Source organism: Rana temporaria, chromosome 3 (genome assembly GCF_905171775.1).
Source record: "Rana temporaria chromosome 3, aRanTem1.1, whole genome shotgun sequence".
Lineage (NCBI taxonomy): Eukaryota > Metazoa > Chordata > Amphibia > Anura > Ranidae > Rana > Rana temporaria.
In genome coordinates, this window is record NC_053491.1 from 135352462 (window position 1) to 135368835 (window position 16374).

A 16374-nucleotide genomic window follows, 5' to 3' on the forward strand; every position below is an offset into this window, starting at 1 on the left:
AAGCAGAGATCACCCTCATTTACTAAGCTCTGGAGTAACCACACTTGCAAACTCCTTTGTCTGTGCCTTTAGTAAATCCACCCCATTACATGTAGTTAACTATATTTATTTTTTGCATATATACAAGCAGGGGCGGACTGACCATTGAGGCACTCGGGCACTATCCGAGGGCCCCATGCCACTAGGGGGCCCCATCAGGGTTGCCAGGCTCAGTAAAACCAGGGACAGTATGTAAAAATCTGTGTTTTTTTTTACATCTGTCCCTGATATGTCCGAAACCGACATGCTTTTGATGTGAAAATCCCAAGATTTTAGCTGCCCCGCCTCTGCACTGCCTCCTGGCATGGTGGCCATCTGTAAGCCCAGGGGCCCCATAATATTCTATTGCCCGGGGGCCCCATGAGTTGTCAGTCTGCCCCTGTATACAAGCATATACATAATTTGCTTAAAAAAATCTCACTGTCACTCCAAACATAATACAATGTACATACATATCACAATGGTCTTGTTAGAACATATGTCATATGTAGTGGGAATACTTTACTTATTCACAATTATTTTTAGATACATTTGGCTCAAATATTGGATTAGGAATAGACAAGTATTCTTACAAAGGTGTGGAACTTGAGCTGTTGGGAGAGGGGTGTCATCAATTTGAAGGTTTGATAGATGAATACCAGAGTAACGCTTTTAAGAACATCAGAGAATGACAGTGGCTATTTTATAACACGAAAAAACAGACCTGTCTAAAGATATAGTAATGACTTTGCCAAATATTACAGCAAAAATTACTTTAACGCACGGTTCATCCAGATATTACCAGGGGAGAAACGTATCAAAAATTACACACATATATAAATACCCTTCTTCCACCAATAAAAAAGAGGCACAATGGGCAGCACAGATGAACACTGATTGGCAGCACTGGTGGGCACTGATTGGCAGTTCTGGTGGGCAATGTTGAGACCGCACTGACAATCAAGACACTGCCCTGATTATCAGTGCCGATGTCCCTTTAACACAAACCTCTGAACAATGTTATCTATTTTTTTATGAATTGATAAGGGCTGATGAACATGGAAACAAGCTGTCCTATAACAGCTATATTTTATTAATATGCCATAGTAAAACAAGGTTTGCTTAAAAATCCAATTTATTTATTAACAGCAACAACTATATGTCAGTTCAGAAGAGGGAGTAACCCAAGTATCTTTACATCGCTGCCATATCTATGGATCTGCATGTGCCGACTGCTGCCTTGCCAGGGATCCCTACTGTGCTTGGGATGGAAAAGATTGTTCCAGATTTTATCCATCAGGGAAAAGGTGAGAATCTGGAAGGTAATATGCACCTAAGCAACATTATGATCAATGTAAATATTGTATAACCCAGTTTCCATAAATTATCATCATTCCGTTTTAACAATGAACTCAGTTTTATAAGATTAAGGAGTTATAACATCGGTCTGAGACCTAGTGCTGTGATGGTTCTTTGCCGTTACCTTAAAGTATTCCTATGGAGAAACCAGAAGTAGCGGGTAAAAAAAGAAGACACCATGCTGCTTAACCTGCACTCTCTCTAATTACTATATAACATGATTGTACTTATTCATGATGGATTTGGGGAAAGATGGGGTCTTTAAGAGATTTGGGTGGATCTACCCCTCTACTGAATTATCTACATTTTCAGACTAATCATAAAGCAATTGGTCAAATGTTTTTAGCCTATCAACTTTTATGTTCAAATGTTCATGAGTTACTTTTCTCCTGGGATGGAATGTTAGGGGTTGTTACATTCACAACAAGGAAACTAAAACACATATTACAAACATAATGGAAATGATTTCTTATGCTTCCGCAAATGTTGAGAATTTTTTTTTATATATAAATCGACCCCGTACTGTTTCATTGTGTGTATCTATAGAGAAGTGGGACTAAATGTCTAGTAACAGCTAATTTCTTAAAATTTCTAAGAATATTTAATATGTTACATTTTGATTCCAGGACTGTGGTGAAGTACACTTGGCACCAAGCTTCAGTTTCTATACAAGCACACATTTTCCACTCCAACCGCCACCTAACTAAAACATGAGTCCTTTCCTAAAGCATTAACTCTACCACCTTCTAATCTTTACATGAACCCATTTACCTGGTCACCTATCATTTCAAAATAAGCTGTAACCAGAATTTTAATCCTCCACACTTAAAGTGGATGTAAACCCAAACATTTTTTTATTTATTTTTTATGTCACAATGTACAGTATATGATTTCCTATCATCTGTGCCCAGTCTTGCCACACAGAGTTAATCCAGCTCTGATCAATCAGCTTTTATTGTTCAGTGAAATACAACAGACTTCCAGATAAAAACCAAAGTCCTTGCTTCTGAAAAAAGTGCACAATTCACATCCCCTCCCCTGTGTTTTGATTAAATGTTTTCAAAATATGGGGTGAGTCACAGTTCAGTGCCATGAGAAAATGCAACAGCCATCAGAATATACATAGAGCTGGAGGGAAGAGGGGAGGGGGATGTGAATTGAGCACTTTTTACAGAAGCTGTATATGTCTGCAAGCAGTGCACAAGATATGTAAATAAACTGTCACTCAAGCAAGGACTTTGGTTTTGATCTGGAAGTCTGTTTTATTTCCCTGAACAATAAAAAGAGGATTGCTCAGAGCTGGATTAACTCTGTGTGGCAAGACTGGGCACAGATGATAGGAAATCTTATTCTCTACATTGTGACATCCACTTTATCCTAAACTTGGGTATACACTGGAATTTAATTTTTATTGTTGTGCTCAGCACAGCAGGTTTAAAAAACAAAACAAAAAAACTCACAGATCCCTGCATCCAACGCAACGCTGTGTGAAGCATGGATCTTCCCTGGACTCCCCCCCATCACAATACACTGATCTGTGCTTGCAGCCATTGCCTGAGAGTTCTAATCGAATGCTGGTTTTCCAACAAGACCGTTCGACAGAAGCTGGTTGTTAGACCGGCTTCTCTTGAACAAACAGCGGTACACATGCATACTGGGCTAGCCCTTAACACGCATTCTTATCCTAAATCTAATACTTTATTTTATCTCCCTTTCTAGCCTTAACCCTATATTTGACACCTACATTTAAGCCCCCAATCCTTTAAAGAAGCCTGTACCAAGAAAACAGAGAATATGTGTCGAAATATCAGTTTTCACATTGTACGGCCAAAACATGCTGCTCCATTAATTTGTACCACTGTGCTTGGCTATCATACCACAGCAGCTTACGCATCAGTATTCACAATAATTGCTCCCAGCTGTGGCCATGTGACTAAAGTTTAACCATAATGGCTGTAGCTGTAAGTGATAGGAAGCCAACAAAAGTACCTTAAGTTTTACTGAGGTTTGGTAACTATGTTTGCATGTGACTTTGCAAAAAAATAAATATTTATAGAATATAAATAAATCTTGCCTTTTTTTTCTGTGTTGTAGAAGAAGTAGAAGACAGGACATAAAACATGGAAATCCAGTTACCCAGTGCCGTGGATATAACTTGAAAGGTGCATAACACATTGTCTTCATTTGTCTTTTTATAATTGTTCTATGTTGAAATAATAATTTACATTACTTCCACTGGTTAGCTAATCACTACCTCAACCAAGGTTTACTGACTTAAGCCCTGTACACACGGGCAAGAATTTCGTCAGGAAAAAAAACATTGTTTTTTTGGCAAGAGTCTCTTGCCGCACCGAGTGTACAAACTCTATTTTCAAAAGAACCGCGGTTCTCTTGAAAGGCAAGAACGCGGTGACATTATGGCATACGAAGAGCATGCGCTCGTCACATTCGATGCCGTCGTCACCATCTTGCTGCACCCTACCTATGCCTAGGAAGCTACCACGAATGCGTCAAAGTAATTTCAAGCATGCGCGGGTTTCCATGGCGACCAGGTAAGTATACACACTCTTGGGTTTCTCGGCAGGAAAACTGCAGAGAATCTCACAACTAGAAAATAGAGAACATGTTCTCTATTTTTCTCGTCTAGATTCTGGGCAAAACCTGAAAGCCTCGTACACACGCTCGGTATACTCAGCAATAAAGCTCTGCCAGCAGTTTTCTTGCCGGCTTCCTGCCAAGTAAACCGAACATGTGTACGAGTCTTTAGTTGTAGTTTCAAAGCACTTTTCGGTATCTAATGTAATTTAGTCTACACAACTTTTCTATAACATGTAATGTTTATTACTAGTTTTTCTTCACTTACAACACTAACTTTTGCGAGTCACATCTTAAACATGATAGCCATAAATACCAACGGATGGTGAAAAAAGCCAGAGGCAGCCAAATGGTCTAGGTCACCAGCACTTGTATGGCGATGTGAGCAGTGAATGACATTTCCCAGGCCACCTTCTACGCTCTGTTCCTGTAGACATGTGCTGACAATGAGAGAGGGAGTGTTCAGCACAGTTAGAGAATGCTTTCCGCTGCTTTTGGACGCTGTGGAGGTCCGAATAGTAGGAGCAGGGCTTTTTTTCTGGGGGAACTTGGGGGAACTCAGTTCCACCACCTTTGGCTCAGACCCTTTGGTGCCTGCTCACCACAATCACTTGTAAACACAGAAGTCTGGTTTCTGTGTTTACAAGTGACAGCTCTGCACTCTGTGTGTAACCCCCTGAACTCTGCACTCTGTATGTAATGCAATTCTGGTATTTAATGCCCCTTTAAGACCCTTCTACTGTTTTTGAAATCTGAACGGGTCGCGGTTGAGTTCCTGCAGCTATTTTCTGAGAAAAAAAGCTCTGAGTAGGAGACAAGGCTGATGGTGGATGAACTGAAATACAGACAGGCCTCTGTACTCCAACAACACTCTGCCTCTTTGCACACCAAAAACTGCAGATGGGCGTACAGACAATGTGGTCAACAGTGCTAAATTTTAAACGCTTATTGAGACAATGCTGAAGGTACAGCTACAATAATACAGAGAAAATAGCAATAGAGGCAATTAATTACATTGACCATTGACTCTTATTGAGTTCCATAAAAAAAAAACTTGGCCTTTGGGACATTGAAAGTGAATTTAAACATGAATCAAGGTGAGCCTAATGTGCATATGAACCCTGACCATTAACTTTTTTTGATTCTTTTTGGGTGCAAGGCAAATAAGGTGTTCACGTTAGCAAAATATTTTACTTTGCATTGAATATCCATCACATGCAAGAGAATTGTATATTTGCTTGCATATGGTAGGATGATGGATGTCAGCAAAAGCTTTACCTTATCCACTAAGCTAAGGCAATTTTCCCTTCCATTGTGCAACTTCCTTTGCAAAGGGAATGGGGCAGGGCCGATCCACAGCTGCATGTGTGAATGGAGACACACAGAGCCACGGCTCAGGAGCGTGCCTGCTTGGGTGTCCCCAGGGCAAGCTGCTTACTGTAGGGGCACCCAGCAGGAAGGAAGAGCCAGGAGCGCCAGCATGGGACCCAAGAAGAGGAGGATCTGGGCTGCTCTGTGCAAAACCATTACACAGAGCAGGTAAGTATACCATGATTGTTATGTTTTTTTTTTAAACAAAAACAAGGCTTTAATATCACTTTAACATACATTTTAGCCCCTATTCCCCCCTGAGCATTTTGTTGTGCTTTTTCATGCATTTACCTTGCACATGAAAACACTTAACATCAAATATCGTATTATTTTCTATTGTGGCTGTTTACATCTCTACACTGATTTGAAGCTTGAATCTTGAAATTTAGTTTTTTTTTGGGGTGTGTCTCACTCCTGGCCCCAGAGACATTAATGGAGGCTCCTGTAAACATGCAACGCAAGCATTTTTGCATCTGAACTACTGTTCTCCTCTGCTCCTCCTCCTCATCCCTTCCCGCCCAGGATGCCCAATTAAGGAAAATAATTGAGGTGCACACCACAGTTAGCTGCAGCTGCTACCAAAACACATGAAATAGTGCCCATAGCTCAAGAGCTCTGAGAAAAGAAAACAACACTACATCACAAACCAGGGAGAAGATATAGGAAGACAATTACATATGATGTCACAGATTAAACTGATTTTCGTTCACCCAAACAAAAATGTCTGAGTGTGCATTTATGTGCAAGATGATGTCTGCACACATAAAAAAATGCTTCAAAATTGTCTGAAAAACATTCAGCTAAGGTGCGAATGGGGGCTAAACATTTAAAAAAAGACGCTCTACCCCAGATTTTGCTGTTATTCTGCATCAGGCACTGTACTGTATTTTCCTTGTATGCTAAGGATGTGAGGTCTAAATTGGCACAGCCATGGAAGTGCTGTTAAGGCTATGCTATTTCTTAAACTGTTAACTTAATTAAAAAAAACATTGTGTTACTTCCCCCTAAAGATTTCAGCTTGGCACAGCGGACATGAACATATCATGCTGATATCAGAGTGTACGCCTTTGTTCACCTATTAGTGAAAAAGCAAATACACAATGTTCCCTTAGTATATGTTCATGGTGTCCTTGAAGTTCTTTGATAAAAACTGTGTGGCATTCTGACCCCAGTAGTCAGTAATCAGAATGGAAGTAAAGGGGCAGTGATGGCCGTGATCTACAGTTCTAAAGATATGCCTGCAGTTTCTAATTACCTTCTCTAGTACTTCTTAAGCCTTTACTGTCTCTTACAGTAGATCCACAGTCTCTGATGACCTCCTGTAGTATTTCTCTAGTATGTGACCATCTCCAGCATTATGTTTGCAGTTCTATTTTTGTAGTCTCTGAACATCTCATGTAGTATAAAATGAAAAAAAAGAAAAAGTGTGCATGTCCCTTTAAATATTTGGCAAAATCAACATCAGAAACAACTCAAATATAAATAATCAGAATATCAATACAAATGTATAAGCAATACAAGTGAAGTAATACTCCAGCAATACATAAGTGCATATACTGTATGCTTGCAAATTAATAGTGGATCATAACATATGAAAATCCTTAATTATGTATCAAAATTTTAAAATAAGAAAGTTCATAAATGTACAGTGCTCAGTTCCCAAAATTGTAAAGGCAGGTGCTCCTGTGTTCAAAGGACTATCCACATTCAGAGCCTCTTACTGGACAAGAATGATCTCAATCTATGGCCCCGTACACACGGCCGAGGAACTCGACGTGCCAAACACATCGAGTTCCTCGGCCAGTTCAGCCCTGAAGCCGCCGAGGACCTCGGCGGGCCGAGAGCTCCCATAGAACAACGAGGAAATAGAGAACATGTTCTCTATTTCCTCGCCGAGGTCCTCGTCGGCTTCCTCGGCCGAAAGTGTACACACGGCCGGGTTTCTCGGCAGAATTCAGCCAGAAACTCGGTCGGAAGCTGAATTCTGCCGAGGAAACTGGTCGTGTGTACGGGGCCTAAGGAGATCATAAGCGCTTTTCAATGCATAGAGCTGATGCTTCCATCATCAGGCTTCCAGCTACGCAGATGAGCCCACAGGCAGGTTGCAGCAATGGTGTCAGTACAAGGAAATTCAAAAGCCAGCTCTCGTAAGTCTCACTCTCAAGCGTATGTACCATTAAAGAGTAAAGAATTGGAGAAGCTTCATAGTGCAGTAAGATAAAAACGTTTAATAAACTACTGCTCCATTAACATGATAAAGAAATCAACAAGCGGTATATACATATCCAGGCACAGACCTGCCAGCGTATGCGTGTGGGATGATGTCACAGATACAGCTCCACCCATCGCGTTTCCCCATAGTAGGCGTCTTCAGGAAAGGAAACTCAAGTCTGGTATTCAGGTTTTTTTCAGTTGATGCACTCAGTAGTTTTAGACCAAGTGCAAGGATACATTTTATTTTTTATTCTATCTCATCTTGTATGCTTGTCGTCTCTGACCATCTCCTGTAGCAATTCAGCAATCTCATATAATCTTCTGTCGCAATTCTACAGTTTTTAAAGTTTTCTCCTGTTGTACGTATATGTACAGTCTCTGACAATCATCAGTAGCATTATGCCGCGTACACACGACCGCTCCAAACCGATGAAAACGGGCTGAAGTTCAGTTTCATCGGTCCAAACCGACTGTGTGTACGCCCCATCGGTCTGTTGTCCTTCGGTCAAAAAAAGAGAACTTGCTTTAAAATCTAACCGATGGACGGCTGACAGATAGGTCAAAACCGATGGTAAGTACACAAAAGCATCGGATCAAAACCTGCGCATGCTCAGAATCAAGTCGACGCATGCTTGGAAGCATTGAACTTCGTTTTTTTCAGCACGTCGTGTGTTTTACGTCACCGCGTTCTGACCCGATCGATTTTTGAAACAATGGTGTGTACGCACATCAGACCATCAGTCTGCTTCAGCGATGAGCCGATGAAAACGGTCCGTCGGACCATTCTCATCGGATGGACTGACCGTGTGTACGTGGCCTCAGATTACCAAGATAATATGTGTTACCATTGGTAATGTCAAGAGCTCCAGTTGACCTCCCCTGGTGAACACAGGTTAACTACGTTTAATTAGGTATACCACATTGCAATTTTTTCAACATTTAGCCAGAATATTTGTCTATTATAATGGAAAATGTCTCCCTGCCTTGGGTATTTAGGAGGAAAAGAATAGAAAACTTGTTTTTTGCGTGTTTGCAAATACTATAAAAAAATTTTTTTTATATATATAGTTATGTGGAAACAAAGTGCATACAAAGGGATTTATAAAGAATATAGTGTATACGCAAACAGTGGGGTTTATTTACTAAAACTGTATAGTGTAAAATCCAGTTCAGCTCTGCATAGAAACCAATCAGCTTCCGGGTTTTATTGTACTGAAGCTGAAGTTAGAAGCTGATTGGCTACCATGCACAGTTACACAAGATTCTGAGTGCACCGGTTTTTGTAAATCTCCCCCAATTTATCAAGTATGATGCAGCAAGACACTGAAAGTGAACCTAGACCCCGGCAACTCAGTTGTGATATGGCATTTTCTGTGCTCAGGCCCACTTTTTCATCCATTCCACAGCACTTTATGGCTATGTGCAGTATTCCTGGTTCCTTCTGACATCATCAATGATATCATTAATAGGTTCCTGTGAGGCCAGAAAACAGAGTGTCTGGCACTGTTATAAGTGCAGAAGTTCTCTCCTGCTTATAAATGGGAATTATATGTGAAAGGTACATTTTACTGATTTTTTTTGGCACATTAAACCGTGTTAATGATTTTCTGAAAGACAGCCAAACTTTAGATTTTAAGTATATGTCTGCTTAAAGTTGAATGACTTCAGTGGCAGTAAATATCTAATCAGTGTGCCGGAAAAGCAAGATAAGTAATTGCTTTTTATTTTTAGAATTCTAATTTAAGATGCAGCTGACATGTCACATGTCACATGTACTCTTTGCTTATGTGCAGTTACAGTCAATTATAATGTAAGTTAAAGCTGTCAATTTTACTGCTAACACAAATTTGCCATCAATACTAAATAAGAAATAAAGCAAGTGTAACTTAGTACACATGAATAGTTTCCTTCATGTGGTCAAGTGAAATGCATACAAATGCTTGTAGACTGTACAGTTGCCACTTACTATATTTAGTGTAAGTCAATGCAAAAGTCTAAAAGCCAATAATCCTACTGCTAACCACTGTAAAAGACATAATAACCACTGTAGTATACTATTTCCAAAATCCACAAAATATTCAACAGTTTAATGAAAAATATAAACTTTTTTTGGGCATTTTTTATGGAATTACGTTATTTTACAACTCACTGGATAGTGTTTCAATTTAAAAAGGAAAATATTACTGTTGTTAATGTTGTTCACCACAAAATCTGAAAATAGAAAGCATAGTTTCCGATTTTCAATCCCCTGGCTTTTCACTTTACATTTCATTTATTGCAGAATAAAGTCATGGTTCAGTAATAATTGATGATGTATGCCCACAGATCAAGGTGCTGTCCAGCTCATAATGGTTTGCACCCAATGATGTGGCTGCGCTATATTTAATTTTTTCCTTTGGCTGTGTCCAAGATGGCTAAATATATTTAACAGATTTGGAAAAACTGATGTTTCTGGCATGGTTTGAAGTGTTTTCTTCTCTTTCACTCTTATAAGGCTACAGGAGCACCGAAGAAATTGTACAGTATGGTGTAAGAAATAACACAACTTTCTTGGAGTGCAGTTCAAAATCTCCACAGGCCTCTGTCAGATGGCTGCTTCAGAAGGATAATGACAGAAGGAAAGAGGTGAGTTATGGTCCTGCAATATACAGCTCAACAAAGATGACTAATTTATAAATGTTTCAGTATATTCCAACCAAATAAAAATAAAGTCAAAGTAATATTTCACAGGCTAACCACAAGCATTCCCAGAGGAGGGGCAGCTGTAGACATTCTAATGGGGGCAGAGTAGGTAAATCAGGGGAAGCAAAAGTCTTATCTTTGTTATCAGTATTTGTTACCTGCCCTGAACCCTGTAAATGTTCTCCTTTTGAAAGCCAACTCTGTGTGGTTGCTAACTTCCCATCATGGCTTTTACTGACTGTTTGGGTCCCCACTAGGGATGAGCCGAACACCGGCGAACAGGCAAAAAATTTGTGTGAACATCGTTAAGGTCTATGGGACACAAAGATGAAAAATCAAAAGTGCTAATTTTAAAGGCTAAGGCCCCGTACTCACGACCAAACATGTCTGCTGAAACTGGTCGGCAGACCAATTTCAGCAGACATGTTCCCTCGTGTGTACAGCCGCGCGGACAGGATTCCAGCAAACAATTGTCTGACAGACCGTTTCTGAGCAGACAACTGTTTCCCGGACTTGCTTTAAAACAGTCCGCTGGAAACCTGTCCGCCCGGACATGTACGGTCGTCTGTACAGACCTACCGTACATGTCCTGCCGCCCGCCATCCCTCGCATGCGTCGAATGACTTCGACGCATGCGTGGAAGCATTTTCAAGGCAGGCCGCCCACGCCGGCGCGTCATTGTCGCGGCGACACCGCGTCATCGACGCGTCGACACCGCGGACACGCCCCGCGTATTGTTTACGCGCGGTCTTCTGTTCGATGGTGTGTATAGCCATCGAACAGAAGTCCCCGGCCAGACATGTCCGATGGAAACGGTCTGCAGACCGTTTTCATCGGACATGTCCTGCCGTGAGTACTCGGCCTTACATGCGTGTTTTTGCCATAAAAAGTGTTTGGGAACCCAGGTCCTGCTCCAGGGGAAATGTATCAATGCAAAAAAAGTTTTAAAAGCTGACTTTTTTTAGGAGCAGTGATCTTAATAATGCTTAAAGTGAAACAATAAAAATGTAATATTCCTTTAAATATTGTGCATGGGGGGTGTCCTTAGTCTGCCTGTAAAGTAGTGCGTTGTTCCCATATTTATAACAGTACCACAACAAAATGAGATTTCTAAAGGAAAAAAATTCCTTTAGAACTGCTTGCGGCTGTAATGTATTGTGGGAGCCCGGTAATATAGATAAAAATCATTGACAAAAATTGCAAATGGCTAATCAGTGGCGCTGTAAAGACATACCAGCTGGAAGCTCTGAGCTTTGTATGCCACCAGTGGGTGATCCACCCGTGACCTCTCTGAAACACTCCAGGCTCGCGATATCTTTTTATATCCTTTTCCATCTTTGGAAAGTTTCCTTACCTTGTTACGCAGGTCTCATTGACTATTTATACACAGACAGTAATTGTGATTTAAAAAGCCACAAATGTGGGAAATTAACCTTTAATTGCCATTTTAGCCTTTGTGTGCCACCTTCTGTGTCTGTACCAAGGCCAAACATTCCAGGGTACAGTAGGTGACCGGGATATTGTGTCAATCTTGCTCCCTTTCTCGGTTTGCGGCGATGGGAAAAAGCCGACATAGAAGCGACGGGGATCCGACTTGTATTCCTGCCAATTCTAGCCGTGGCGTTTGGTACGAATCATCAAAAACCGGGCATAGGTTCCCCCTCGGGAGCATACCAGGCCCTTAGGTCTTGTATGGATTGTAAGGAGAACCCCTATGCTGAAAAAACGACGTGGGGGTTCCCCCACAATCCATACCAGACCCGTATCCAGGCACCCCGCCCGGCCGGTCAGAAAAAGAATTGGGGACGAGCGAGCGCACCCCCCCCCCCCTGAGCCGTACCAGGCCGCATTCCAGGCCGTGGGCCGTGGGTGCCAGGCATACCAGGCCGCGGGTGCTCTGTGGCAGGGGGGCACCCTGCGGCCCCCCACCCCAAAGCACCCTGTCCCCATGTTGATAAGGACAGGGCCTTTTCCCGACAACCCTGGCCGTTGGTTGTAGGGGTCTGCGGGGGGAGCTTATCGGAATCTGGAGCCCCCTTTAATAAGGGGACCCCCAGATACCGGCCCCCCACCCTAGGTGAATGAGTATGGATTACATCGTACCCCTACCCATTCACCTGGAGGAAAAGTGTCAATAAAATGAACACACAACACAGGGTTATAAAATAATTGATTAGTCAGCTCCGGGGCTCTCCGGGGGTCTTCTCCGCTCTCCGGGGGGTCTTCTTCCATCTTCTCCACTCTCCGGTGTCGTCTCGGCGCTCCCTGGATCTTCTCCCGCTCGCTCTCCGGTGCCTTCTTCAGGGCTGGCCGCTGCTATCTTCTTTGAATCTCTCTTAATAGCGGCGGCCAGCCTGGTCTTCTTTGCCGCCTTCTGCCTTCTTTTCTTTTCTTCCGATGTTGACTCAACGCTCCCTCCCGATTTAATCCTGGGTGTGCGGTGCGCAACGATTTATATAGGCTTATCGACGATGCAACATATTGCAAAACATGTTAGGAGACTCCACTGCTGCCACACACATTAGATAAAGTGTCTTTTTCCACTTTTCATGTAAGTGTTTCCATCTATTATTAAATACTCACTGCCTACAGTGTTTCACTATGTGCGTTTTCTGTTCAACTCTTTGCTACCATATCGGGTTCATGGTTTGACCGTCTATGGGTCATCATCTTCAAGTATCCTACATCTTCTCCATTTGATTGGTGGACTTTTCAGTTATTGTCGTTGAAGATTGGATCTTGTGTTGATACATCCATTGATTATATCAAGCTTTGTTGACCCTCTGAGCGTATGCTTTTTAGTGTTCAACACGTCTGCTAATCCTCTGTGGATTCGGTGGTGGTTCTGTCACAAGTGTGTGTCACGTTTAAAGTGTGGGAACATCATATGGTCTCTCCTCACTCAAGAATTATTCACCCAGTTGAAATCACCATTCAAGTTTCACCCAGTTTACACATGACCTTTTGGACTTTTTACATTTGTTCTTTATTGCTTTTGATTGCACCTCACATATCTGGTGATTTATATTTGTTATATATGCATCTGGGCTCGATCCGACAGGCGTACGTCTTAGTACATCGTCGGATCTTAGGTGCATTTTCCGGCGGCCGCTAGGTGGTGTTTCCGTCGAATCCCGCTTCGAGTATGCAAATTAGCTAGTTACGGTGATCCACGAACGTACGTCCGGCCGGCGCATTTTTTAACGTCGTTTGCGTTCGGCTTTTTCCGTCGTATAGTTACCCCTGCTATATGAGGCATACTCAATGTTAAGTATGGCCATCGTTCCCGCCTCGAATTTTTAATTTTTTACGTTGTTTGCGTAAGTCTTTCGCGAATAGGGATTTGCGTAGAATGACGTCACCGTCGTAAACATTGGCTTGTTCCGGTTTAATTTCGAGCATACGCACTGGGATACCCCCACGGACGGCGCATGCACAGTTAAAAAAAAACGTCATTTACGTCGGGTCACGACGTATTTACATAAAACACGCCCCCATCACATTGATTTGAATTGCACGCCCTTACGCCGCCAAAATTACACTACGCCGCCGTAACTTACGGCGCAACTTCTTTGAGGATAAGGAAATTACGCTGTAAGTTACAGCGGCGTAGTGTATCAGAGATACGCTACGCCGGCCGCAACAATGCGCCGATGTACGTGGATCTGCCCCTTAGTTTCTACATCATTTAGTCACTATCTAGCGCTACAACTTATATGTTTTATATATATATATATATATATATATACAGGCATACCCCACTTATAAGTACACAATGGGTTTTATTTACTAAAGCTGGAAAGTGCAAAATCAGGCTCACTTCTGCATAGAAACCAATCCGCTTCCAGGTTTTATTACCAAAGCTTAATTGAACAAGCTGGGGTTAGAAGCTCATTGGTTTCTATGCAGAAGTGAGCCTGATTTTGCACTTTCCAGCTTTAGTAAATAAAACCCATTGTGTACTTATAAGTGGGGTATGCCTGTATATATATAAATAAAACCTACATGAATTCAAGTTTTACAAATTGACCATGTGTATAGTTTGATATATAACCAAAGTTATCAATAAAACGTGAACTAATGTTCAAAAGATAAAAACAGCGCTGTGAGTGGATAAAAAAAAACAGCTCAAATGAAGTGATCCTGGAGGTCAGTGATGATGAGGTAGGTGATCAAAGAGTGGTATATGTGCACCAGATACCTAAAGATACACCATTAAAAGTGGATTACTCCCCCAATTGGGGTGCAGGCTTACCACAGCAAAAAAATTAATATTTTGCTCTCAGACCATCAGACCATCCAGGTATTGCACGGGTTCAACTGCTTAGGCAGAGGTACTTACAAACCAAATATATTAACTAGTGTTTTTTATATCTAACTTGGTCGGGGCTATTTACTGTGCAATATTACACTATGTTAGTTCTATATATTTGCTTTTCAAGTACCTCCGCCTAAGCAGTCTGATGGTCTGAGAGCAAAATATTATTTTTTTTGCTGTGGTAAGCCTGCACCCCAATTGGGGGAGTAATCCACTTTTAATGGTGTATCTTTAGGTATCTGGTGCACATATACGACTCTTTGATCACCTACCTCATCATCACTGACCTCCAGGATCACTTCATTTGAGCTGGTTTTATCCACTCACAGCGCTGTTTTTATCTTTTGAACATTAGTTCACGTTTTATTGATAACTTTGGTTGTATACTTTTAGATGGTTCTCCATTTAACTTAAATAGCTACTTTAAGAACAATACCACCTACACCACTGGTATTTTCTTTATACTGCCTAATAGTGCTTACCACTTCACTATCACTTTGGTTGAGGGGTTATATAGCTACCTGGCGCCGGAAGTGCAACAATAGGCCACATTCACTGCACCTTCTTTTATAGTTTGATATATACTGTAACAATGAATGGGGTTCATGTCATACGAAAGGGGGGACAGATTACGTTGGTATGACCATTATATAAATAGGAGACCTATAATACGTATAAAGCCATTTTGCTTCACCCTGATAATATTCTATCATTTGCACTGAGAGTTTAATTGGGCTTTAAATTGATGTTATTATTGATTTCCCATAGAAGCTGTTTTTTTTTTGGGGACTTCTACAATTTAGAGCTGTTAACCTTACTGTATGACCCAAATCAGCAGCTGCGCTTTCCTTCTAGACAATGTCAGCATCATTGTCTGGAAATTAGTCTTCTGATTGCCAAGAAACAAATGTTACTGGCTTATTTTACAGGGGGAAATCCGTCCAAGTATTTTTTTGCGATCTTCTGAGTGAACATTAAGATTGGGAATTATTTAGAACCAGATGGAATACGTGATGAAACTGAGCGTATAAGTCCTTTCTATCATACAATGGGGTCTTTGTACAGAAGGGTCGCAAATATAAAATCATCCTATATATACAGTCAGGATATTCACACTTATGTCAGTAGTCGTATCCTGCAATGCACACTTTTCCATGATCACATAAAATGTATACATTTCAAATTTACACCATGTATTACATATTTATTTTCAGAGAAAATACCCAATTCAACATGTACAGTACCATTTTTTTTTTTACTTTTGTCATAAATTTTTAAGGCCTACTGTAATACTCTGTCTGTTGCATCTAATGTTTATGTGATTAGTATACTATTTAACTTGTTTTTGTAATTAATAGTTTTCAAGTATCAATTGAATTGTTTACTTATAGAGGTGTTTGAACTATGGTTGCACCGATACCATTTTTTTACCTGTGAGCATGAGTACCGATACTTTCGGTCAAGTACTCACCGATACTGAGTACAGATACCTTTCGCTGAAATACCCAGGCTGAAATCACTGACAAGCCCTAGTTTACACGGGAATGGTGCGGGAAACCGCATGTGATTCAGACAGGAATCTTACTGCAGTCCTGTTCAAATCGCATGCGATTATTTGCTGTGCGATTTTAGCCAATTCATTTTGTATGGGCTCAAACTGCACCATGGTCTCATTTTTCAGGTATTGACAATTACTTGGTATTGGTGCAACCCTGGTTTGAACTATACTGAACTACAGGCATACCCCACTTATAAGTACACAATGGGTTTTATTTACTAAAGCTGGAAAGTGCAAAATCAGGCTCACTTCTGCATAG

General features: G+C 41.2%; 1 protein-coding gene across 1 annotated transcript in view; it reads left to right on the forward strand.

Annotated features, from left to right (window-relative positions):
* Positions 1–16374, forward strand: part of SEMA3C (semaphorin 3C) — a 206612-nt gene that overhangs the window by 185423 nt on the left and 4815 nt on the right. The window contains exons 15-17 of the mRNA XM_040343452.1: positions 1168–1325; positions 3472–3539; positions 10052–10182. Coding sequence (XP_040199386.1) covers positions 1168–1325; positions 3472–3539; positions 10052–10182 — 357 coding nt within the window. The remainder of the gene's footprint in view (positions 1–1167; positions 1326–3471; positions 3540–10051; positions 10183–16374) is intronic.